The 25,713-nt window shown below is 40.1% G+C and overlaps 1 protein-coding gene across 3 annotated transcripts in view; it reads left to right on the top strand.

Moving 5' to 3' along the window:
* The window catches only part of macrod1 (mono-ADP ribosylhydrolase 1), a 115,461-nt gene that overhangs the window by 73,877 nt on the left and 15,871 nt on the right, over positions 1-25,713 (top strand). For all 3 annotated transcript variants that reach the window (XM_034211868.1, XM_034211869.1, XM_034211867.1), the window contains exons 5-6: positions 6,500-6,616; positions 22,756-22,877. In XM_034211868.1, the coding sequence (XP_034067759.1) occupies positions 6,500-6,616; positions 22,756-22,877 (239 nt within the window). The remainder of the gene's footprint in view (positions 1-6,499; positions 6,617-22,755; positions 22,878-25,713) is intronic.

Genomic DNA, 25,713 nt, shown 5'->3' on the forward strand with positions numbered 1-25,713 from the left:
GAGTAGTTCAGGTACAACATTTGCATGCGCCGGACTCAGTGGAGTGTGAACAAGTATCCTTTGACACTGCAGTGATGCTAATTTAGTTTAGTTTGGGCTTTCCCAGTCCCTGCTGTCTAAATGAGGAATACATCAATACCCATGAATGTATATAGCATTGTATAGTGAGCCAATATGAGTCTGACTTATTATCTCTAAAGGGAAATGGATTTCAGTAAATAACACAAACATATCTTTAAAATTCTAATTATCTCATTAGAGATGCACTTTACAAGAAAATACTCACTTTCTGTTTCTGCAGTTAAAGGTGGGGTAGGTAATGTTGGAGAAACCAGCTCGAGTGCGCTACAATTTGAAAATACACAACCGTGGCAGAACAAATCTGCCACTTCCTTACAGAGCCCCTCCTCCAACACACACGAACGCGCACATGACCAATGAGGGCACGAGATAAGTTTGTGCACAGATGGAAGGCTGACAGGCAGGTAGGCCATCCAGTTACTTTAGCCGGGCCGGATAAAATGCTTTTTACAGTACCACGGCTTCCACAGATGACATTTTTGTATGGATTTTTTGTCAAAGCACTTCAGATATTCATTGCTATCGGGATGTTAAGAGCATTCCATGGAATATAACAAAAAGTGTATCTCGAGCCGGTTCCTCAAACTTACCTACCCCACCTTTAAATAGATACCAAAAATATTTCTCCAAAAAAACTGTAGCATGTACACTTTTCTTTGCTGTTATGAGGCACATTAGTCTCTTAGCCACATGTTATTGTCAGCATGCTAACATAATCAAAGTAACAGTGTTAATATACTCCATAGTTTACCATGTTCATCGTCATGGTTCAGAATGTTATTGGGCTAAGTTTTGCGTATTTGCACTTAAAACTAAAGTACAGCTGAAAGGAATATATTAGTTTTGCAAGTATTGAGTCAGCCAGTAGTGCTGTCATAATTGGCGAAAAATTACCCTGCCATCCCTATTTCTTAATTCTCCCTTGTTATTAATTTCACATAGTTAAATATTTCATGAATCATAATTCTAGCACTAATACACCTGCATGTGTGCCAGCCATGAACTGCTGGTGCAGCCTTACTTCAAACGATCTTTAATTTTCACCCCCCTCTGGTCTTGAATCCCCCCTTCCTATTTCGGACCACATTGAAGTGACGGAACAGTGTGTGAATCTACTCAGTAGCGTGCAGTGCTCATGCTGAGCTATTACACCAGCTCCCACAGAGCCTGAAGTAACCGCAGTCTGAAAGGTAACATGGGCTGTCTTCAGTGAATGTAGTTAGAGGGACAGCCCTTTATATTAAAGAAGAAGAGAGTCACGGTGAGATTGAATAGGTGTATGGTTATTTGTTACCCCTGCTCTCCAGGTTCAGACTGTGTCAGGAGAGAGAGTAGTTTATTCTTTCTCCCCTCAAACATGAGAAAAACAAAGGCTAAAGTGAAACTCTCTTAAGAAGAACCGTTGTATTTAAAGTATGACCACAGCTGTTCCTGAACCTCATGTGCTTATTATTGTAACCATAAGGACAAAGGTCCCGAAACCATAATAAAGTCTTAAGTTTAACCCAAACCGTGATAATTCCCATTATGTTTTGTTCCTAATCCTGAAGGCTAAGCATACTTCATTTGTATTATAAGAACAAATCATTTATAATTGGGTCAGTGCAATGTTCCTACTGTAAACAAAACACTTATTAACTGATTGAGAGTCGAGAGTCATACTGAGAAACGCAATTGCTAAAGTAAAATGCAGAAACACCACATGCAGGGATAACTGTTCACCTGTCCTTTATGGTCATTCATTTTCTTTCAAACTGATTTTCTGTGCCGGGACACGAGTTACTTAATCTCACGTTTAGCTGTATGTGCACACACGCATATGAACTTTTAAGTGTGTTGTTGTGTATGTGTACATGCTTCATATTGTGTGTATTGGCAATCACACGAACATGTATGTGTGGGCCTATGAAGAGATGTGTTCACCATTAAACACACACACATGCAAAAACACAAAGCATGACAAAAAGAAAGGGTATTGTTGATAATTACGTTTGAGTTCAATTTCCATTTATTTTTCTTTTGATTCTGTTTTTCTGCCTGTTTCCTTATCTCCCTTCAGACTATTTTTACATCTGCTGCTCTCTCCCTTATTCCCCTCCCTCCCTCCCTCCTTCTCTTTTCCAGCTCTCCGTCTTATCACACTTGTACTTTATTTCAGAGTCGAGCTGCTTGTGTGTGTGTGTGTGTGTGTGTGTGTGTGTGTGTGTGTGTGTGTGTGTGTGTGTGTGTGTGTGTGTGTGTGTGTGTGTGTGTGTGTGTGTGTGTGTGTGTGGTGTGTGTGTGTGTGTGTGTGTGTGTGTGTGTGTGTGTGGTGTGTGTGTGTGTGTGTGTGTGTGTGTGTGGTGTGTGTGTGTGTGTGTGTGTGTGTGTGTGTGTGTGTGTGTGTGTGTGTGTGTGTAGTGTGTGTGTGTGTGTGTGTGTGTGTGTGTGTTGTGTGTGTGTGTGTGTGTGTGTGTGTGTGTGTGTGTGTGTGTGTGTGTGTGTGTGTGTGTGTGTGTGTGTGTGTGTGTGTGTGTGTGTGTGTGTGTGTGTGTGTGTACAGTCCTTGAGGTGACACACGCAGCGTGAGCATGCTATCTGAGCTTGTTTCTGTGCACCCTGAGGAGGTAGCCAGTGTTCAGAGCTCGTTTTTCACAACCTCACACTTGTGCTTAGCTCACAGTGTGGCCCAGTTCAACGTTGCACAGCATGACATGGCACACTATGGCTTAGCCCGGCATGCGATATGCCATCTTAACACAATAACGTTCGGATAACACTAGACCCCCGCCCAGAGATACTCGGTTTAGAGGAACACATCACTGCAACAGCTGGTCCGTATACGGCAAGGCGGAGATAAGAGCCACAGACCAACACGCTGAGCTGTGACATATGGATGGGTGTTATTGTACTATTTTCACCAAGTGCTGACAAGTCTCACAGTGCCTTGACAAACTCATTCCTGACAGATGTGTTTTATTCTGGGTTAACTGAATTATTAACACCAGACTCTTACATTAAAAAAGAATAGTGTAAAGAGTCTCCAGCCAGGATCTTACCTGGACACAATGCTGGTGATGGTGAAGATAGTGTTTAAACCTAGTTGTTTTTCAACAGTTGAGTAATTTTTTGCATTTAAATAACTGTTTCGATGTGTTCCAGTCAGGCTTTTGTCCAAACCACAGCACTGAGACTGCTCTTGAAAAGGTCTTTAATGACATCCACTTAAACACAGACAGTGGCAGAACTTCAGTGTTAGTATTATTAGATCTCAGTGCTGCGTTTGACTCTGTTGACCACAGCATATTACTAGACCGACTGGAAAACCGGGTGGGACTTTCGGAAACAGTTCTGAATTGGTTTGAATCCTACTTAAAGGACAGAAACAACTTTGTTTCTATAGGTAAATACACATCTGAGTTGACAAATATGACATGTGGGGTTCCTCAAGGCTCCATCTTGGGGCCTCTTCTCTTTAACATCTACATGCTACCACTGGCTCAGATAATGAAAAACAACAAAATAAGTTACCATAGCTATGCAGATGACACACAAATGTACGTAACAATTTCACCAGGAGACTATGCTCCAATTCAAACACTGAGTAAGTGCATTGAACAAATCAATGACTGGATGTGTCAGAACTTTCTCTAATTAAACAAAGATAAAACTGAGGTAATGGTTTTTGGAGCCAAGTCAGAACGTATAAAAGTTAGCGCTGAGCTTCAGTCTGCAATGTTCAAAACAACAGATAAAGTCAGAAATCTAGGTGTAGTCATGGACTCTGACCTGAGTTTCAACAGTCACATTAAAACAGTTACTAAATCAGCCTACTATTGCCTAAAGAATATATCTAGGATTAAAAGACTAATGTCACAGCAGGATTTGGAAAAACTTGTCCATGCTTTTATCTTCAGTAGACTCGACTACTGCAATGGTGTCTTCACAGGTCTCACTAAAAAATCTATTAGGAAGCTGCAGCTGATTCAGAACGCCGCTGCTCGAGTCCTCACTAACACTAAGAAAGTGGATCACATCACTCCAGTTCTGAAGTCTTTACACTGGCTTCCTGTGTGTCAAAGAATAGATTTCAAAATACTGCTGCTGGTTTATAAAGCACTGAATGGTTTAGGCCCAAAATACATTTCTGACCTCCTGCTAAATTATGAACCATCCAGATCTCTCAGGTCTTCAGGGACTGGTCAGCTTTCTGTCCCCAGAGTCAGAACTAAACATGGTAAAGCAGCGTTCAGTTATTATGCTCCAAATATCTGGAACAAACTCCCAGAAACCTGCAGGTCCGCTGCAACTCTGAATACTTTTAAATCCAGGCTGAAGACTTTTCTTGTTGTCGCTGCTTTTAATTGAACTATTCATATCTTAGACTGCACTGTAACTTTTATCCATGTACTTTTTATTTTAATATTTAATTGAACTATTCATATCTTAGACTGCACTGTAACTTTTATGCATGTATTTTTTCTTTTAATGTTTATTTTATTAGCTTTTCTTTTTAATGACTGATTTTAAATGCCATTTTCTTAATGTCTTTCATTTTTTGTAAAGCACTTTGAATTGCCTTGTGTTGAAAAGTGCTATATAAATAAACTTGCCTTGCCTTGCCTTGCCTTGCCTTGTTTAGCTGCAACGTTTTCAAATGTAGGAAGCACTCCATTTATGCATGCAAGTTGTATTGTGTCGGTCAGGAGCTAGAGTGGGCGTACAACGCTCACAACTTTGACTCCATGCAGGATGTGAGCATTCACATCTAGAGTCTTGCCTGTGGTTATGGATAATACAAGTAAAAGTACTTTGGTTAAAGTTAGGGAAAGATCGTGTTTATGGTTAAATATTAATAGATTGAACACATTATATTCAGCTTTAACCAAGAGGAAGATCCAAACCGAACCCTTGTGCTTTATATGCACAACGATAACCATATAAAATATTCATTCTTTAGCTGTTAGGCATAGATGTATTTTTGAATACATTTTACAGGGAAGACAAATGGAATATGTTGGTGGTGGACATTTTGCAGCTACATTCAGATGAACATTTTGCAATCTTGGTAACAATTTCATTAGTATCCTCAGGGGCCCTGGTGGCTTATAGAGGTTTAAAGGGATCATTTTGAGTTTTGAAATGGGATGGTAGGAGGTGCTTATCCACAGCCGTATTCAATTGTAACACCCCCAGTTCAGAGAAGCAGACAGGGTAACAGGCACTGACTTTGGTGTTTTTAATGGATTTTAAAGAGATGTTTGATTTCAAGGTAAAGAGGTTAAAATATTCCAAGTTATACGCAATTAAACTGATAAAGATGTTTTCAATGGGGCCTAATTGGAGCTGGCTAAAAATACATTTAAAAAAGGGGGCTGGTGGTCTGACATCTACGGTGCAATGTCCCCACTTTTTTGAATGTCACTCCCTATTCAAATCTCTTGTCACTTTCTCGTCAGCTCTGACTTTCATACATATAAGTATTTTGATCTAGACTTCTGTTTCTACAACCAAACCTGAGAAGAGGGGAACTCATCATCTGTTTACTCAAATTCTATCTTTCAGTACTCCTTGCTTTCTATGATGTGTATTTCATCATCATAAATGTGCATCTTTTCCCTCTTTTCCTTGCTTCGTAAAATATAAAAATGATTTTAGATGTTTCCAATATCTGTCTTCATTACAAAGAGTGAAATCCTGTTTTCTATTAAAAAAGGTTTGGCTTTGAAGATTTATTTCTTAATGGTGAATTCTTTCTTGCGATATAGCATTCATATCTGTTCTTTCTATTTTTCTCTGAATTTGCTTCAAGTGTAATTTTATTAAGGTTCTATGCTGCTTTCTAGAGGACATAATGCTGTGAACCACAAAAACACAGCTGTTGAGATGCAGATAGTTTAAATATTAACTTTGAGGGAAATGCGTCTCACTGCAAGGGGTGCACGGATTGTGACTGAAACTGGTAATTGACACATCTGCAAAATTGCTTATCCTGCGTCATTGCCCTTCTGGAAATGAACACAGTCACGGTCTTTAGATGTGGTGTGGATCAAAGATAGATACAGATTTATGAAAATGTAATTATTTAATAAAGACTAATTGACCAAAAAGTAAAAGTCAGCTGAGTCCTTAATAACACATTAAGTGGAGTAATTAACCAAGGCAGTGGCCATTAAATCCATTAAATAGACTGACACACAGAGAGACTTTGATTAATTAGACGGAAGAAGAAAGAAGGATTTGGGGTGAAAAGTTAGCAACCTGCAGAAGACAGGAAATTCAGCCATTAATACTCACATTATCCAGCTCCTTTCTGCACTCAGCTTTCACACCTGGAAATGTGTTTGCTGCACTTCAAACATTTACCCTAAGTGGTCAAATTGAAGACGATTCACTTAAGTAGGCCAACTCTCTGAATCTCCTGTCCTCTCCTCTCCAGTGGACGGGGCAATCCACCGCGCTGCAGGGCCGATGCTGAAACAGGAGTGTGTGTCTCTTCACGGCTGCGAGACCGGAGAGGCCAAGATCACGTGTGGCTACGGCCTTCCAGCAAAGTGTGAGTACAAAGTGTGTACATGTTTGTGTGACTTCTAGCTACCTCCGTGTGAATGTGTAGGAAAGCGTAAAGGTAAAACAAAGGTAAATAAAAGTATGGCGAAAAACAACAACATAAATGAAGGAAACTTTAAAGTCAAATCAGGCATCAGGAGGGTTATACTGTAAAAATGTACAAAACCCTACTGAACTTTTTATCCTTTAATGAATTGACCTTTCCAGCCCAAACTAAACCACCAGCAAAAGCTCATTTCCACCATAATCTCTCTTACTGCCTTCCATTTATAACAAAGTAAATGGCACTCAATTATTAAGGGGCACTCTATTGCGCCATGTTTAATGTGATGAAACTGAAGATTCAACATGACAGAAAAAGCTTTCCAAGGTGTTTTAGTTCCAAAAACTGCCTCACCTTCCCTGACTTCTAATCTTCCAATCTCTTTTTATGAGAGAACCCAGGACATTTCAACATGGCAGAATTCCTCCAAAGGCCAGGCTCTGACTAGCAGTTTCGGGCAGATTTATCCTCCATTCATCCCTCCAAAAATCAGAGGAGATATCTGATCTGGGACCTTTTAACGGTTTGATGTGAGGGGTTCAATGATTCAGTTTTGAATCTGTGAAGCTGTTAACGGGATCGCCCTGATAATATCAATCATGGTTAATATTTAGGGGGTAAAACTTACATTGGATTTCTTAAATTGGAAATGTAGGTGCTTGAAATGTATGCTTGAAATACCAGGATGTCCTGCTGTATAATACAAGCTTTTCTGGCTCTTCTTACCCACAATTATTTGCGGAGAGGATGTAGGAGCAAGAGCCTCAAGGTTCAAGGCACAATGTTCGGAGGAAGTTTTCTATCTGCATATTGCATGCAACAGTATATTCTTTGTTAGGGCAAATGTTGGAACACAGCCACAATCTCAGTTTCTGCTGTATTGATTTTGATCCTTTTCCTAAATGTCCATTGTGAGTCTGACAACGTTAATAGAGTGCAATGCTAAATAAATGGAGTACATCATTCTAACGTGATGGATTGTCTATAATTTATAATCTTTGAAATAGTTACACTCAGAACTTTACTTGCCAAATGCAAAGTGTGACGGTTCAAAGAGTTCCTATGACACTGACATAGAACCACCTCCTCCCCCTTAATTATAAACATTAAACGTTATCTTTTGTAAGAAGCTAACCATGCTAATGTCAACCACTGTAACGGCACACACACACACACACACACACACACACACACACACACACACACACACACACATACACACACACACACACACACACACACACACAGCACCAAAGGGTATTGCAAATATGCTGTCACGAAATTGAGTATTATATAATGACCACCCAGGTGTGTGTTTCGTGGGTGTGTGTTTGAGAAAGATTAAAGTAAAACTGAGTCTGTGTGATATCAGCTTATGGTTCCATGGAGAGTTTGAGATCACAGCAAAACAAGGAGAGGAAAATAAGTTAAGAGAGGCGATGATAAATGCCAGATCAAGGCAGAACAGAGAGCAGGAGTAGAAGACATAGATAAGCATACAGTGAGAGAGTGGTGAAAGAAATACAAATAAAACGAAGCGGCATGGGGGAGGGGACGGATGTGAGGGTAGCTAAAAAGAGGGAATTAGTGAGGAGATGAGATCTTACATTGTCTGTTCTGCTTTTATTGGTTAACTCTGTGGGTGTTAACTGTAATACAAATACCTGGAGGGGATGCTGCTGCTGCTCGTCACATGTGTCCCTATATGTGCATTTGTATCTCTCTAATGTTGATGCACGTGATCTGGTAGTGTGAATACTGAGTTTACCTGCATACGAGTGTAGTACACTCAGTGTGTTGATTGCCTGTCAGGTCCCATCACTCACTTACCTGTAACTATCTGTCAGCTGGACATCTGTGTGACTGACTATCTTTCCGACTCACTGACTGACTAACGGTGTGTGTGGGTGTGTGTGCATTCATGTGTGCGTGGCTGTTACCCAGCATGCGGTATGGAGACTGGATTTCTCCGCTCAGACTAAATATTAAGTCCCAAGAATAATTCAACATGCGTCTGCTCCGATGCTTAAACACTCACAACAGGGCTTGATTACCTCTCAGCAGGGGGGGCACGAGGCGAGACAGCAACAACACAGGGAAAGCAGAGGAGGGATAACAAAGCAGGCAGAGGACTGGTGTGAAGGCTGTGCACCGCCGTGGATAAGAGAAATAAATGAAAATGAAACTCGACAGGAGCGAGGCAGGGAGGTTGAGAGACAGGTCCAATCTCAGAGCCAACACTTTGATCTTGATTTGTATGGGCTTGCCACCAGATGTGGAATTTAAAGAGCGTGTGACTCAGAATTTGCCAAATGGTCCCGAGGACCCTCTGTCAGCCCTCCGTGCAAAGTGTCCGCAGACGATCCCGCAGCCACTTAGACAGCAGCATCCTACTATCGTAACCTAGCAACACCCGGGGTGCGCGGCACACTTCCGCTGCTGTTTAGAAAGAGTCACATGCAATTTGGAGATGTTGACAAATGACAGCTGGGAAATTTCAAGCAGGCCCTGCCTAAACTCACGTGATAACCAACACATGAAGGCAGCTCGATCAGCAATATGTCAACTATGGGGCAAATAAGCACCTCTAATTAGAAGGACTTCCTCAGATCAGTTTAGAGCCAGCTGCGTGCTGTAAGATGTGCACATGTGTAGGCGTGCGCTCGTGTGTGTTTTGTGGTTTCCAGACAGGGGAGTGTGGGCCGTAAGTGTTGTCCAGGCGACCCGGAGCCCCAAAGCTCACCTGTGTACCGATTAACACAGCTGTAACCCTGTGAACGTGTTCCCAATGCGGCCCTCGCTCCCCAACGAACATATATACAACTACACAGGGGAGGTGTCAGGGGCCGGGGTAAAGACAAAGAGAGGGACAACATAAGGTCAGATTTGTATTCACATCCAGTGAAGGCAGCACTCTGCGTTAGTGACGTCAATGCAGACTTACAACCTTGACAACATTTCATTTTTATTCTGGAGAGGAACTGAACCATCACAGGTCTACAAATACAGTGCATAAGAATTATTAGACATAAAGTTCTCAAGGCAGTCAGCTGCACAGCTTAATATTTTTCCAAGGTAATACAGATGTATTATATGTCTGGCAGGTGCAATTTGGCACTTAAAATAGGTCTTACAGAGCTATATCCGTTCTCTAAGCTTTGTTTTTGGTCCTTAGAAAAATATCTCAGCTGCGAAATGCTCCGCAATGTTTACCAGCTAGTCCCTTTCTTTGTTTGTGTGCTGAGCAGGTAGACTAGAGTAGGATTTCCAAACCCTTTTACCGAACAAGCTGCCAGCTGCAGCTGAAAACAATGCCGATCAGAGCGGTGAAAAATAACCAAAACAGAAAGTTGGGGCCAGGATAAAAGTAAAATTCCCTATTATATGTGAGCCTTGATTGAGACATGTCAAACATAACAAAAACATGTTTATTTTAGTAGCTTTGAGATGATTTGGAATACTGTAATAAATAAAATATGAAACAAAAAAAGAATCCTAACCACAAAGCGGTACACCTTTGCAGTCACATTTCTTTGTCTGGATTTCAGTAGCTCAGTTAAGTGGGCAACACTTTGTAGCATAATTGCACATATTGCTTAAATGTTGCCCCAAATACTTTCTGTTTGCAGTGTCTGGTATTTTGGGTGGAAATTGGTAGACAGCGAAGGACGCTTTAGGGGAGTACAGTTGGAGGTGGAAATAGATGGAGGGAAAACAAGACGGAGATGGAAAGGCCCAGGAAGAAAAAGTGCTAAAGGAAATAGAGAGGTACAAAGCAAGAGAGATATCACTCTGTCAGAAACTGGCTGTTATGCTCCTTCTCTTCCCGCTCCTGCCTCCCATCTCCCAGTTTCTGTTCCCTCGGTGGCCAATTACTGCTAATTAAAATCCTTACTGCAGCCTCCTCGACTCCCCCTCCTCGACTCCCCCTCCTCTCCTCCGATACCTCTCTGCTTCCTCTGTCGCCCTGTCACTCTCTCTTGTCTGTTTTTCTTTCTCTCAAGACGTGATCAACAACTTAAACACCTTCTTTCCTCCTGTTCTTCTCATCCTCTTCCTCACCTTTCTACCTCTTCACCTTTTCTCTCCCTTCTTCTTCTTCTTTCTCTCTTGTATCTGACTCTTGTCTTTACCCACCTTTCCTTCCCTTCCCCGTCTCACCTGCTCCCCCCCTTCCTCCACTTTTCCTATCATCATCAGCAGTGAGGTTTCTTTAGTAGTGCCGAGAGACTTGACAAGGCTCTGGGCTGAAGACTGTAGCACTCAGACTGTGATACCTTGCTAGTTGAGAGTTTTTCTTCCTCCTCCTTTTTTTTTGTTTTTGTGACAAGGTTGTCGACATCTTTGCTTCTTCTTGCCTCGGCGTCAGCAGTGTGATCCTTGTAGGTGTTAAAAAGCTTCGTCAAAGCTGCTGCTGCTGATGAGGAGAAGCGCGATGATGATGATGATCACAGCAGCCCTGGTGTTAATTCATTCAGTTAATTCATTCGCCTTGAAGGAGAAAATGGGGATACAAAAAAAGCTCCAGTGTTGCTATGCTTAGGGAAAGAGAGTTTTAGTGAGGGAGTAAAGAAAGTCTTTGCTGCTGCTTCTCTGATGAAGAGAATTATGTTCGCTCCTTTTAGCATCGGCATCTTATTCCCCCCCATTTTGTCCCCTCTTATCCTCCTGTTAGAATAACTGGCCCTCTGTCTTTTTCAGAGAAAGGTAGAAAGAGATAGGGAGAGCCGTAGGGGCCTTTACAAGACCTGAGCCTTCCTTTTGTGCCAAAGGCCCGGGTCTGGATTTAAGAGCTGTGTCCGCTTGGCTGAGCACAAACTGAGGCCGGGCGCACAAAGGACCAGCTAGCCTTTTTCCTGCCTTCTGCTTTAAAGGCAGATAAAGAAAGGCATAGGACAGATGGAGGTACGAGGAGAGAGAAAGAGAGAGAGAAAGGGGAGGGGAGAGGATGGACGCTTGGAAGGATGGCCGTTAAGAATGAAAAGCAGGAGCAGCGACTCGTGGCCTCCCAGGTAAAAATGCCGAGAGGCCAAAGGGGGAGGAGAGGGAGGGGAGGACGGAGCCAGAAAGAGGGGTAATGACAATTGGCAGGGAAAAAGCTGGAATGGCACACAAAAAGAGAAAAGCCGGGGCGGGTGTCACCGGATGGCACTCAGTCAAGTTCTGTTAAGACTCAAGCCAGTGTGACGGCCACTTATGAGAGAGAGCACACACACGCACTCACACACACACACACACACACACACACACACACCTTTCTCACTCTGCCTCTTTGCAGGGTAAATGTGCATAGCAAATCAGGTGATGAATATAGTTTGAGCTGCACTCCAGTACAAATTGACTTTGCTTCTCACCCCCTGTGTTTCTGTGTCCCTTCCTTGTCTTACCTGTCTGTTATTTTTACCATCACTTTGTTTCCTTTAATTTCGTTGTTCAGCCTGTTTGTTTATTGTGCAGCGTGATGGGGCCTTAATAAAACAAGTGTAGCAGTAGTTCTATAAAAGTGTCTTAATGTCATCTGTCAGAAACAAGCTTTTGTGTTATAATTAGGTCAGACTTTGTTTTTCATTAGTGAAATAAGCATCTTACTATCTTATTCTAATCGATCTGAGAGAAACCACATATTCCGCAACTGGAAAACAGGATAAACCCACAGAGGACATTAGCACTTTGTGAGGAGAAGAGCTGTCTGACAGAGGACACTGACATAAAAGAAAAAGGCTGTGGGAAGACTTTTCAATGAGACTGATAGAACGTGTCAGCCTGAAAAGAAAACTAAAAGGAAGAAGCTTTTGCACACTCTCCGCCATACTTTAAATTATATTTCTCACACATACATTTATTACATTTTTATGCAAATATTTTAATCAGGTTGGCTGTAGGGAAATAAAAGAGGTGCATCCATGTGGACCGAGTTTATTACACAAAAAATCATCTCCATTTTTAGAAGCCTTTGGTAGTTATTTACATCCGCATCCCCAGAGAGATTTTTGGTACTTTTAACATTACATGTATTGAACAGCTGTTGTTACTAGCTACTTTAAAGCAGTAGATTTCAAGTATTGACCTTTTTTCCACCCTGGATCTATGTATGTTTTACTCAGAGCCACCAACAACACAGGACACCCTGCATTTTTTTCAAATATCTGCACAGTGGAGATGTTAAAATATATTTTGGAACAGTAGATTTTCATATGAACAAGAAAATAATGCTAGCCTCTGCAAAGCAAAAAAACCAACTGTAAGGATTCCCAACAACTAGCAACACTGATATCAGGGCTACGGTAGAGTAAAACCCCTGGGAGTGTTAATAAGTATTCAGGTTTTTATCACTTATTGATGTAGCTTATTAAAATAAAATGTTTTCTATCACTCATTCTTTACCTTCTTTGCCTCCTTTGTTGACGGGGCATTTTTGTTGTGTGCTTTAAAAGTATCAATATATGTCTTATACTAAAAAGAAAACCAATATCTGCCCCATTGGTGACTTCTTAGACTTGTGATACATTTTGATGATGAAACTTGAGAATGGAAATAATTAGTTGTATACAAATGTATATGCATGGATGTTGAGTATGAACATATGATTTTATTATGAAGTTTTTTCGGAAGAAACAGGAAGAGCATTATACTGGAAAACATACATGTAATCGGTTACACAATGTTAGCAGTTTAAAAGGCAGTGCTGTACAAAAGGAATCCTTCATTCAGTGAAAAGCCAGAAATCTATATAACATCCAAGGCTGGTTGCAGATTTAGTTTTTGCTTAAACATCTCTGTAAGCATCAAAAGAGAAACAGGAGAAAGAATCAAACATCCATTGAGAAATCAGCTAAGTTAAATTAGAGTCAGTACAATAAGGCTACAATTAAATCATAGCACAGAGTATCTTTGTTTGATCGGAGGACATTTCTCTATGGAAACAAGGTCTGCACGGTAAGAGTCAAAAGGCCTCACATATATTTAACAGAAGGTCATGATTCTCGCCTCCGTGTGCAAAATCGACCTTTTTCAACCACTGAGAAACAACGACACAATACTTCACTGATATGCATGGCCTCTGCATTCATGTTCTTCCATAGGCAGTTTTAAATCTCTGCTTTACATATCATAAACCAACGTACAGCACACTCAACCTGTGCACACATGTATTTCAATTTGGAGATATTTTATCTCTAGCAGGATGATAAAATGTGGCCGTTACATGCTTATTTCTGCACTGTATGCAACTACCACAATGATAGCTGCTGTTACATAGACAACATAAAACTGCTCGTTGGAATAAAAGCTTGTGCATGTAATGTGCAAAATCAGCATAGTCATTCATCAATCAACATATAGAGACAGAAACACCACATAAAGGGATAAAAGGGCCACAGTACTTATGTGATGGCGTTGGTGCTAATAGATTCGTCCATGCATGTCCACCAAACTCACATGGCAATTATCTGCAAAAAAACCTATTGAAAGTCTTTATGCTGTAACATGTAAGTAACTCATCTGTAATGTTAAGGAAAGGTACACTATGTTCTTCTTTCAGTAGTGGGATGAATACAGTAAATACAGTACCTTCATATTGGCACTTACCCTTCATACATTGTCAACATTGTTAACAATGCCTTGTAGAAACATTTTATTATATCCACATATCAAGGACCTTTTTTTTCTGAGGATACATCTTGGTTATGCCATTATTCTGCCTTTTCATGATACAGTTTATTTATTGTTATTATGTAGCCTATGTTATTCTCTCTTCACAAAGTAGTGACATTTATATTTTGTCACTGTGGTCTGAAAATAAAACAATTCACTTCAACATAAAAATAACTACGCGCTTAAAGGTGGGGTATGTAATTTATTTCAGAAACACTTTTTGTTATATTCCATGGAATGCTCTTAACATCCTGATAGCAATGAACACATTAAATGCTTTGACAATAAATACATAAAAAAATGTCATCTGTGGAAGCCGTAGCACTGTAAAAAGCACGACCAATCATCTGAGCCGGCCCGGCTAAAATAACTGGATGGCCTACCTGCCACAAACTTATCTCGTGCCCTCATTGGTCATGTGCGCGTTTGTGTGTGTTGGAGGAGGGGCACTGTAAGGAAGTGGCAGATTTTCTCCGGTTGTGTATTTTCAAATTCTAGCTCACTCGAGCTGGTTTCTCCAAAATTACCTACCCCGCCTTTAAGAAAAGCGATTTAATCATAAAAAAGTATCAAGTCTGTATTCATATGCAATTGATGTAACCGAAAGGATGGAACATCATACTTCCTCCTTGAACATTTTGAGATGTTGTCTTAAACCCATCTATCTTCCTTGTCAGAAACCTTGCATCTACATTAGCCACAATACAACTTGACTACGGATATCTTTTGGTTGTGTTATAGAGGTATTGCCTAATGTGGCCTCGAGCCACCAGCCTAAAGTGGAGATGAGGAGCAGCTTTTGTGGTGATTTACGGCTATTTATCTTTTTTTTCCTGCAGCTTTTTAACATATGCAGTAGAACTCCACAAGACCTGTAAACATACTTTGATGTTTTGAATTGTTGGAGTTTCCTTTTAACCCAGCGGCAACCTCCAGATCTGAAAATTGAAGCTAATACAGAGGTGCATTAAACTTCCCTTTTCTTTAACAGCCAGTAGGTGGCGGCTCCAGGATCCAAAAATAAATCTGATTGTGTAAAAGTCTTTGAGAAAATTGACCTACTTCTCACCTCAGTGAACATTTTCCCGACGCGATTGTGGTCTAAATCACTGGTTTTAAGTCTTCTTCAATACAGCATGATGTTTAAATTGTTGGTCCATTTAGAGTTAATAGATAATAAATAAGGGTTCGCTTTAGACTGCCTTGTTATTGACAGGTCATTAACACACACAATGGTTTGGATGTTTTTCTATGTTAACCCCTTAGATCTTTATCCCCCAGTATGTTTTCAATTCATGAAGGTTAGTTTTGTTGTATTTTGGTTTGCTTAAAATGTCATGTTCATTGCTCCACCCTCTCATGTCACTGCTGGCTACAAGAGCCACGATGGTGACAGCCAACACGCTAAACTTGAGGTTTCACAGCATTCACTCTCACCAGTGCAGCATCAATTCAATGAAATGATTTGTTCAGCACTTGCATATGTTTAAGTGTTCACATACTTTTATCTTGGAGTGTACATTGCATTTTTAATTCACTGAAAGAGGATTCATAATCCCTTATGTGTTAACGAAGCCAAATAGCAGCAGCATCATCTAATCACACAGGGCGATTGTGTACATTTTCAGCATTTTAAATACACATACAAGTCCTTTACATGTCAGTCACACACACAGTTTCTGAAGACACCCATCAACTTTCTTCCTTCCACACTGCTTTTCACACACTTGCTCACACACGCTCCATAACACACTGTCCAACACACTCTCCTTCACACATAAATCCCTCAAACATCCTAACATGCTCCGCTGGCTTTTCATCTCCCCATCGAGCTTCCCACTCTCTCCCTCTCTGTGTTTCAGGGTAATGTGAGCCAGCAGCCGTAACACCGCTGGGGGGGGAGGAGGGGGAGGCCGGGTGGTGTTGATGTATGGTGGAACTAAAGCAACACTGCCGATCGATAATGTAAACAGGAGCAAGGAGAGGCGGTAAATAAGGCTGACTCCTGACAGAACTGTCAACCCCAGGTGACGGAGAGAGAGGGAGAGAAAGAGATGAAGAGGGGGTGAGATGAATATCGAATAGTGGAGGGAAGGGAGAGACAAGGATGCAGGAGATAATAGAGGGATGAGAGAGACAAGGTAGGAGAGGGGGGGACAAATGGTGTTTGAAAAAGAGGCAGGAGACGGAGGGATGATGGGAGGATGAGGGATGGATGAAATGGTATAAAAGAGAGGAAGGATAGGTGACAGAAGGATGGAGGAGAGGGTAATGAGGCGAGAGGCGATGTGGGGATGACTGGATGAGGTAATGCTGGAGGGGGAGGCTGGGAGAAGAGTGACGACAAAGGACGTAGAGAGTGAAACAGAAAGATTGAGTGAGAAAAGGATGGATGAAGGAGAAAAGAGGTGAAGAGACAGAGGGGAAGAAAAGATGGTGAAGTGGGAGGAAACTGCACTGGTAAACACAAAAGAGGACAGAAAAAACAGATAATTGGGTTAGCAATGAGGAGCAATTACCAATCATAGATTACAATTACGTTTTTGCAGGGTGTGTGTGTGTGTGTGCGTGTATTTTCAAAACAGTGTAGCAGTGACATTTAACTGATGAAATGCAGATGAATGACCACCAAGTGACCCACTGTTGAACCGCATCAGCTCACCACACACACACACACACACACACACGTGCACACACACACACACACACACACGCACGCGCGCGTGCGCACACACACACACACACACACACGTGACGACACATAAAAGCACACTGTTAAATTACGATAACACAGTACGCTTTTCGTGTTTCTACTGTTCCTTTTTCTTGCGTGACTGCCTTTTTTGACTGCAGTGGTTAAGCTCATGTGTCCGTGAGTGTTTCATCTGCACATTCACATGTTCGAATGCTTCTATATAAAGAAAAAACTGCAGCTTTCTCATATACTAAAAATATAATAGTTGCTTCTAACCAAGTGGTGAATCACAATGGTGATTCATATAGCCAGCTCTTAAATGTGCAGTTTAACTCCAGTGGGTTTTTTTCATGCTGTGACTTGATAATGAAAGGTTATCTAATGTTCTTTTCTCAGATTCAGTATTGTACCAAATACAACATTTAGTCGTGTTTTAAGGCATGTGGCCGCCCTCATGGGAGGTTGATTGTTCAGACAATTGTCACCAGATTATTTCACAAAAGAGAGTTCCTATATAAATCTGATGAAAATCAAGTTAGGCCGAATGATTCAGGATTATCCTCCGTCAAATGTCAGCACAATTATTCTGTGATGATATAATCTACAAATTACCTTTGTTAATAATACTTGTAAGCTCTCAGTGATTCAAAACGTAACAAAAGGTCTACTCGAGCTAAATCAATTATTCTGTATTCAGAAAATGAATGAATAACATTTTTGATAATCGATTAATTGTGCAACTCAAACAAAATACAAAGATACAACAGTCTAAGTGTTGAGCTAATTGTCGCTCACTGACTCTCCACCTGCTGTTTGAGACCTTTATCAAGTATTTCTGTAAACAGTCTTTCATCAGACCTTGCAGTGGACGGTGTGCTTTTATTCTGCATGTTGATCCAGAGTCTTCTCCTACGCACTTGTCGATCTACTACAGCTTGCTCTTTAAAACTCCCAGCCTCTTAAATGTGAACATATGCTGTTTTTGCATTATCATATAAAATAATACTTTGGGGTTTTGGATTGATCATCAGAAGCAAGTCATTTGTATATCTCCCCATGGGCTTCTTCGCGACGTTTTATAAACAAAATGATAAATTAGCAAATTCATCTCATAAGAAGTACAGACAAGTCAGACAGACAGAGTATGTTGTTGTTGGTGTACATATAAGATAAACCTTTATTAATCCCTGAAGAGAAATGTACGCATCATAGCAGCGAGAGCCACACTGTAAGAGTGACAGACAGATAAGAGTTCATACAAGGATAGTTAGGAAAACAAATAAAACATCTTATTGACATCAAATTCAATTTCAATGTTTGCATACAGTATATACAAATATATACTGTATTGGGGGGGGGTGCGATGGGTTCTACAGGATACAGTCCAGCTTTCTCCTCGCGTGCGCCTCTGCCACCACCTCCACATTGTCCAGCTCAACACCGACTACAATGCTAGCCTTCTTTACAGGCTTGTTCAGCCAGCTAGCATCCTTTCAGCATACGAGGTAAATACATCTGGCTGATGTCGTGTCTCTTGACATCTAAAAGGCCTGCAGCTCATTGAGAAGCCTGCCGGGTCTGGTGGAGGATTAACAGAGCTGGAGGCATGACACTGAGCTCAGATTGGGAACAGGAGTGGAGGAGAGTCGGGCGGGAGGGAAGCAGTCATTAGGGCTATCGAGTGAGATCCTCCCATTATAGATTACAAATGTTCGTCTGAATCATTCCTCTGACACCTGCAGGAGGATCATTACCACTGAGAAGCTGTGATCATGATTTGTCACTTACATATTCTGCGGGGGGGAAATGCACATAGCATGCATGAAGAACATATGGACAATTCATGAGCAAATCTAGATAAATAATTGTATCATAGACATCCAGCTCCACTTTCATGCAATGTGAGGAAGTGTTATAGCATAAATCTTAGATAATCTATGCTATAGAAGAATATCATGTCTAATAGCCATGTCGATGTAATAAGGCTTTGATTGCAGCACTTATTATTCTTTCTGTGTGAGTCCGTGCACTCAGACTAAGTGATTTCTCATAGACTGTACTCTTTTTCATCAGTGAGCTGTTTGATGAAGAACTGTCATGTTACAGAGGCAGGTTTCTTTCTATCCACATCTGTAGAGTCAACAGTGTACGCTCCAGTCTGCAGTGCACGCTTTCATCCACACACTTCTGGTCTCACTGAGGCATCACAGCATATCGTTTTTGATAGGTTGCCATTGGTGTTAAGCTCCTCGTCTCCTGTTTAATGACTGCAGGAGGAGAATTTTCTGCTGAAACGGCTGCTTTATTCAGAAGAGCAAGAGCAATGCAAATGTTATGTGACGAACCCCCAGAGAATTATCAGTAGCTCCACAGTTCCCTTCAGCTCTATGCAAAGCTATTGCTAGCAGCTTTTGCACAGATGTAGATTCAGCTCTGTGATGTTCCCTCTCCCGTCTCTTTTACGGCAAGATGGAATAACATTGCAACTGTCCCACCTTGAGCTTTTCAGCTTATTATATTGCATTTACTGATGCGGTTCACTTTCAATGCTCTCATCAGTACCATTATTAAATGCAGCTTGTTGCTGAAAAAAGCTCTAAAAACAGCAGCTAAAGGTACAGATGTTTTCCTCTGGAGTTGATCAAAAGCTAAACTGAAAGACCTGCATGCATCAGGTGGACAGAGTCTCAATGCTAGTGTCTCTGGGTGTGTGAATAGTGTTTTCTAATATGCTTGTTGATAAGAGGATACTATGTCAATTTTGTGTTAATAACTTGTTCCCACAAATGGACAAAACAAGTCAGTTAATGCAACTTTCATAATTAATGTTTAATGTTCAATTTAATGTTTATGCGGGTAATAAAGAGAACTACTTGGGGCACATTTTTGAGCATTTTTCCTGAAAACAAAATAAGTACTTTGTGGTGTAATTCCACACATTCTACTTTTCATTACAGCCATTGGCAACAAGAATAGGCTAACGAAACAATGGTTTACTTGTTTTTAACAGCCCTGAAGCATTATGTGAATAATATATCTTTCTATATGGACTTGTTCCATATGCCAAATATTATTGGATCAAATGTGAGACTAAAACTGAAGTTTCAAGAGTGATTAGTAAAGAGGAAACAAAGGGAACCGTTTATTTAATTAAAGAGTCCTACTTTATTTTCTTACTATTTATATTTTTATTTCCAAATGCAACTATCTAATTGTATTTTATAATCCAAAGATTGTTTTTTGTCTTACTATTTTCTTTGTGGTATTGTGTTTTTTTGACTCTATGGATCTCTCGAAAATATGTTAAGGTTAAATTCATGATTTATATTTTTGTTTTTTATATATACCTAGTTTGAATAAAAAAACATGAATTAACTTGACAAATAAATTACACCATAGACGCATTCACACTGCGGTACTTTTCCCACAAAGGTTCATGTGAATTTAGTTCATGCGAACTCTTTAGTTCTCATGAACTAAGTACAGATCGCGTTCACACCGGAAAAAGTCCCTGGGGGTGGATTAGGCAAATGAAGCCGCTGACGTCACTTGTTCTTCTTCTGCTTTGGGTTTACTGGCAGGCCGCAAACCACTTCACGGCGTATACTGCCGCCCAAAGTCCCCGGCCGGAAGTCCCCGGAGTTGGGGACTGGCTTCAGTAGAAGCTGCTGGGAGTCCCAGCAGCTTCTACTGAAGCCTTCCGAGTAAATCGCCAGAACGCCGACACCTCCTCATCTCCACCGCTCCCATGTTTTATTTTGTGTTGCCATAAGTTAGTCTCTCTGCGTTTCTGCGCTGGGCTAATGCTAATGCTAATAATGCTAATGCGAGGATAATAAAATGGCGGCTTCACAAAACTTTTTGGGAGTTTTACGGGGCGTGGTTTGCAATCCGCCCAGCCAATCAGAAATATAGCTCTTTTCTCACAAGAGAGCCGCTCGTGGGGGTAAAAAGGTTCACATGAACTAATTTTAGTACCAGCTCTTTTTGGTGTGAACGCGATAAAAGAGTTCACATGAACTAAGTTCACATGAACCTTTGTGGGAAAAGTACCACAGTGTGAATGCGCCTAATGCGCCTCATGTCTGGGAATTATTATTATATACTTTTTATTTAGAAACAATAACAAACACCCACCAGTTAATATAACATGTGTCTCAGGGTTTTCTGCCAGGTGTTTAATTAAAAATGACTCAATCACTAAAAGCCAGGTCTGTTAATAAATAAATATTAACAAACACGAGTTTCTTTAACTATATTTTGCTGTAAGTATATGAGATAAGTCATGTTGCAGTTTTCTGAAAGCTGAAAGACATTCACAATCTAGTTACAGACCTACTGTAAATAGATTCAAACTACATATGAATTCAGTCTGTTCCTGGGGAAACATTTCTGAGCAAATGTAAAACATAAGGGCGGCCCTACCTTTCAGTTTACATGCTCACCATAACAGCCTGGCCTGTGGTTTTGATGTGAGGCACGGCGAGTTTATTTATACAGCACATTTCAGCAACAAGGCAATTTAAAGTGCTTTGCATAAAACATCAAAAGCATCAAGACAAGTGCAAAAGAAACGCAACACTTAAGGACATTTGAATACAAATAAAAACAGTCAGTGCCAAGAGAAAATTAAAGCATAACTGCAAGCTAAAACAGGAGGTTAGAAATAGTTCCTGTTACATTTGATGTCTGCTTTTTTGTTTTTCCGGACCTGGGAGATCCCCTGATATTTAACACAAATATAAATAAGGTTACATCACTTAGACTGACTGTGCCACAGTCCTCAACAGAGGTCAAATAGAACAACACTACATATACAAAACAGGAAGATGTAAGCATTGACATTAACATAACTCTGACATTAATCTACCAAAGCAAAGGTCATCTATTCCTGCTACCACTTTAACATTACATTAACGAATGCTATGTTTGTGTAGCATGAATGAAGTGAAACATTTTAGTTTTATTGAGACGCTTTGGAAAATGGTTTTAGGTATATTTTTCATATTAGCAGTAAGACTGTATTTATCAGATTTTTATGTTTTATTAATTCTGTTAAATTGGAACTAAATTAAACATGGCTGCCACAATAAACTTAACAAATGGGAAATATGACTGGGGAGTAGGGATGGGACCTCAAGTATGTAATCACAGATGGCAATAAAAACACAAAACAAAAGCAATAAGTCGATTGAGTTGGTTTCTATAATCAGAACAAATTGGAATATCCTCTCATCAGTGACTATTAAGAAATGTGTCTAGCGTGCTATAACGGAGCAATGAAACATAGAGACTCATTTGAACAAACAATAATTATCATGTAAGAAAGAATAAACTCACACAATAGCCGCCAGTATATTTCATATATTTATTTATCCATCATTCATTCATAGATGGGCTTCTGATTTATGATTACCTTATTACCTCATTATTATTAAGATTTCTTGACTAGACAAATGTTCAGATACAAAATATGCCTTTCTATATGTCATTAAAAGCACTTGTTTCTTGACTCAGTGTGAGGTGAAGTAGATCCAGTTTGTTTGAGTGCCTTTTTAATCGAAATAATATCGTCAATAGAAATTATTTTCCCAGGATAGCCAAACATTCAATGTTAATATCATCACCTGCCTACTGGGGAGATGAACTCAGGATGTATTTATTTGTATCATCATATCTGTCGCACACTGCGGTGAAAAGTGTTTCATCATCTCATCTCTCGCTGTCTCTGCAGATGTGATCCACACAGTGGGGCCGGTCGCTCAGGGAGGAGTGGGAGACGAGGAGAAGAAAGCGTTGAGGTCGTGCTACAAGAACAGCCTGAACGCAGCCGCCAAAAACAACGCACGCTCTGTGGTAAGGACGGGAGGTTTGCTAGGAAGAAACAGGAAGTATGAGAGGAAAAATACAGAGATTCAGAGTTGTTTGTTGAGAAAAAGGCGTGAAGAAACCAGATTTAAACAAAGATGTTAAAGGGAGAAAAGCACTTAGTATTGGAACCAAAAAAATGTATGACGGATAAAAAGAAAAAGAAGAGGACTCAGTCATAACTGTGTATAAAATATTTTACCTTATTCAATTCAATTCAAAACCTTTATTTATACAGATAAAACCCATTGAGATCATAGACCTCTTTTACAATGGTGACCTGCTTCAATTAGTTCCAAACATTAATACAAACATGACAGAAAACAAAGGACATTATATGATACTACAGTTTGTATACTAGTAGCATTTACAGACACCAATATTTTCTGATTGTATAGCGTCTATCCTAGCTTTAAAAACATGAAATGGAATCAAACTGCTTAGCTTCCATTCCTTTTGTAGACTGTTCCATGCTAGCGGCACTGCGCATCTAAAAGCTGTATTTCCTAATACAGTCCTGAAAACATAACAATAATTAACACATTAAGAGATTTTTTCAAAGGACACTACATTCCAAGCTGAGATATAAGTAGAGAGGGAAACAGGAGCTGCGGGTAGGTAGTCGAGTTGAAAGAAGATTTTATTAAACACTCCAGGCGGGAGATTTTCACTACAGAGCAAGGTGTTAAAGTCAAAGAAAAAACACTAAAGCAACACAAAAATAAAGTCAGGGGTACGGTAGAAGAAAGATAAATGCTGTCTATTTGTAGTTTCTCCACTCAAGTGTAGAATTTAAAGCAATTGGACAGTCATTTTTGTAAGCAAGTACAATTTATTACATTACATTACATTGCATTTAGCTGACGCTTTTATCCAAAGCGACTTACAATAAGTGCGTTCGACAAACAAAATACAAACTTGAAGAAAACAGAATCATATAAGTACATCAGGTTTCATAGAGCAAAAACATTTCAAGTGCTACTCAACTGGCTTTAGGTAAGCCAGTCCTTTATTAGTATATAAGTGCTTTGTTAATAGTTCTATCGCTCGAAGTGGAGTCGAAAGAGATGAGTTTTCAGTTTGCGCCGGAAGGTGTGTCAGCTTTCTGCTGTCCTGATTTCAATGGGGAGCTCATTCCACCATTTATAGTATTTATTGTTTGGTATTAGATCAAATACCTGTCCTAAATGTTCATTTATATTACTGTTTATGTAGAGGGATTATCATAATGTTTTCATCTGAAAAAAGATTATCTAAAGTACGGTAAAAAAAAAATTGGTGAAGCCAAAGATCACAAATTTGCCACACATGTTTTTATTGACGCTGATTAAATCTCCCCTTCCTCTTGAGTACAACCTTTCTTCGACTTTCTTGTTTTTTTACATGAAACCCCTAAAGCTTTTCTTATAAGTTCACTTCCATTGACTTTTATGTTTACCTCTCGCCTTGAGGACCCTGTGTGTCGTGTCTGCTCTCTCCCCGAGTTGCCAACTCCACAATCTGGTCAATGAAGAGATCTGGAGACACAGAGAGCATCCAAGCATCTGCTCGTAGCGCCGCATTTGACAGCAGGTTGAGAATCTGCCAGATTTGATTTACTTTGAAGTTTACTGGCTGCTTTCCTCAGCTCAGAGACTCTGATGCCATGAACCTGCCTGACAATGGCCGAAAGTTAAAATGTAATGTAATTTCTATACAAAAAATCCTTGACATTTTTCATCAATAGGGATTCAATGTATTTACATCCAGTAATTATCTCGTTACAGCGCTATTCATTGTTATTTGCGTAGTTCTCCTTTCCTGAGCAGGTTTTAAATGGCCCACTGACTCACAAGGGATTCACGGAGGGAAGGATGCATGTACTTAAATGTTACGGTTTGTAATTTTATCTAATGGATAGAAGGCTTCTCATTTACCGTTTGCCCTTCTGCTGCCTGTCTGAGTTAAATCACTGCCAATGTAAATACAACTTTTAGTGCCTCAGCTTTTATAATAAATCAATTCAATATAAGTGATGGGGGACAAAATCCACAGTCCGCTTTGTGTAAGCTGGTAGTCTATACGAGGTGTGGCCAAAATATGAATCAGTAAAGAAATGTGCAGACAGATGGTACGGTCAGACAATAAGTAAACAGAGTCCTGTGATTGTAGTTACATGTTAGCCTATTAAAAACTGGCCACATAATAATGTATTTATTGTGTCAAGTTGCACGTCCCCCCTGCCTGGTGAGGCTTTATAAGATGGTTTGGCTGAATCTAATATAAGATTTCATGAATTAAAACATCTTATTGAAGTAAGTTGTAATGTATAGTCTTTCAGTACCGAATAAGCTTGTTGTATGTATATTAACTATGTTATCTGGCTGAGATGTGTTTGATGGTTAGTAAAAAAAAAAGACGACGACTAAACTACACCTTAGGGGTTTGAAATAGCTTTAAGAATATTTGTATTATGGCCAAAAATGGCAATTAACACTTATTGACATTGGAGGATTATTTTCAACATTGTCATTTTGGGCATAATGTACCGTATGCCTTTATTTTACAGCGAGACAAAAGAAGCACAGAGAGATGCAAAAGAATAAACAACATCAACAAAAAGAAAATATTCTTCTTTGTGGTTCAAGGTTGGAGTGTTAATGTACTTGAGAGGACTTTAAAAGCACAGCAACCACCGAAACACAAGTAGCTTTTATAGTGGAATAGTCATTAAGTTGTTTGGTGAAGAGCTGCCGCTGAGAGGCTCTAACCAGCATTTTTAGGAACCAGCACCTCTCTAACACATTGTCAGTCAGATGCAACATCACATCAAATAAACACCTTT

Source organism: Gymnodraco acuticeps, unplaced genomic scaffold (genome assembly GCF_902827175.1).
Source record: "Gymnodraco acuticeps unplaced genomic scaffold, fGymAcu1.1, whole genome shotgun sequence".
Taxonomy (NCBI): Eukaryota; Metazoa; Chordata; class Actinopteri; order Perciformes; family Bathydraconidae; genus Gymnodraco; species Gymnodraco acuticeps.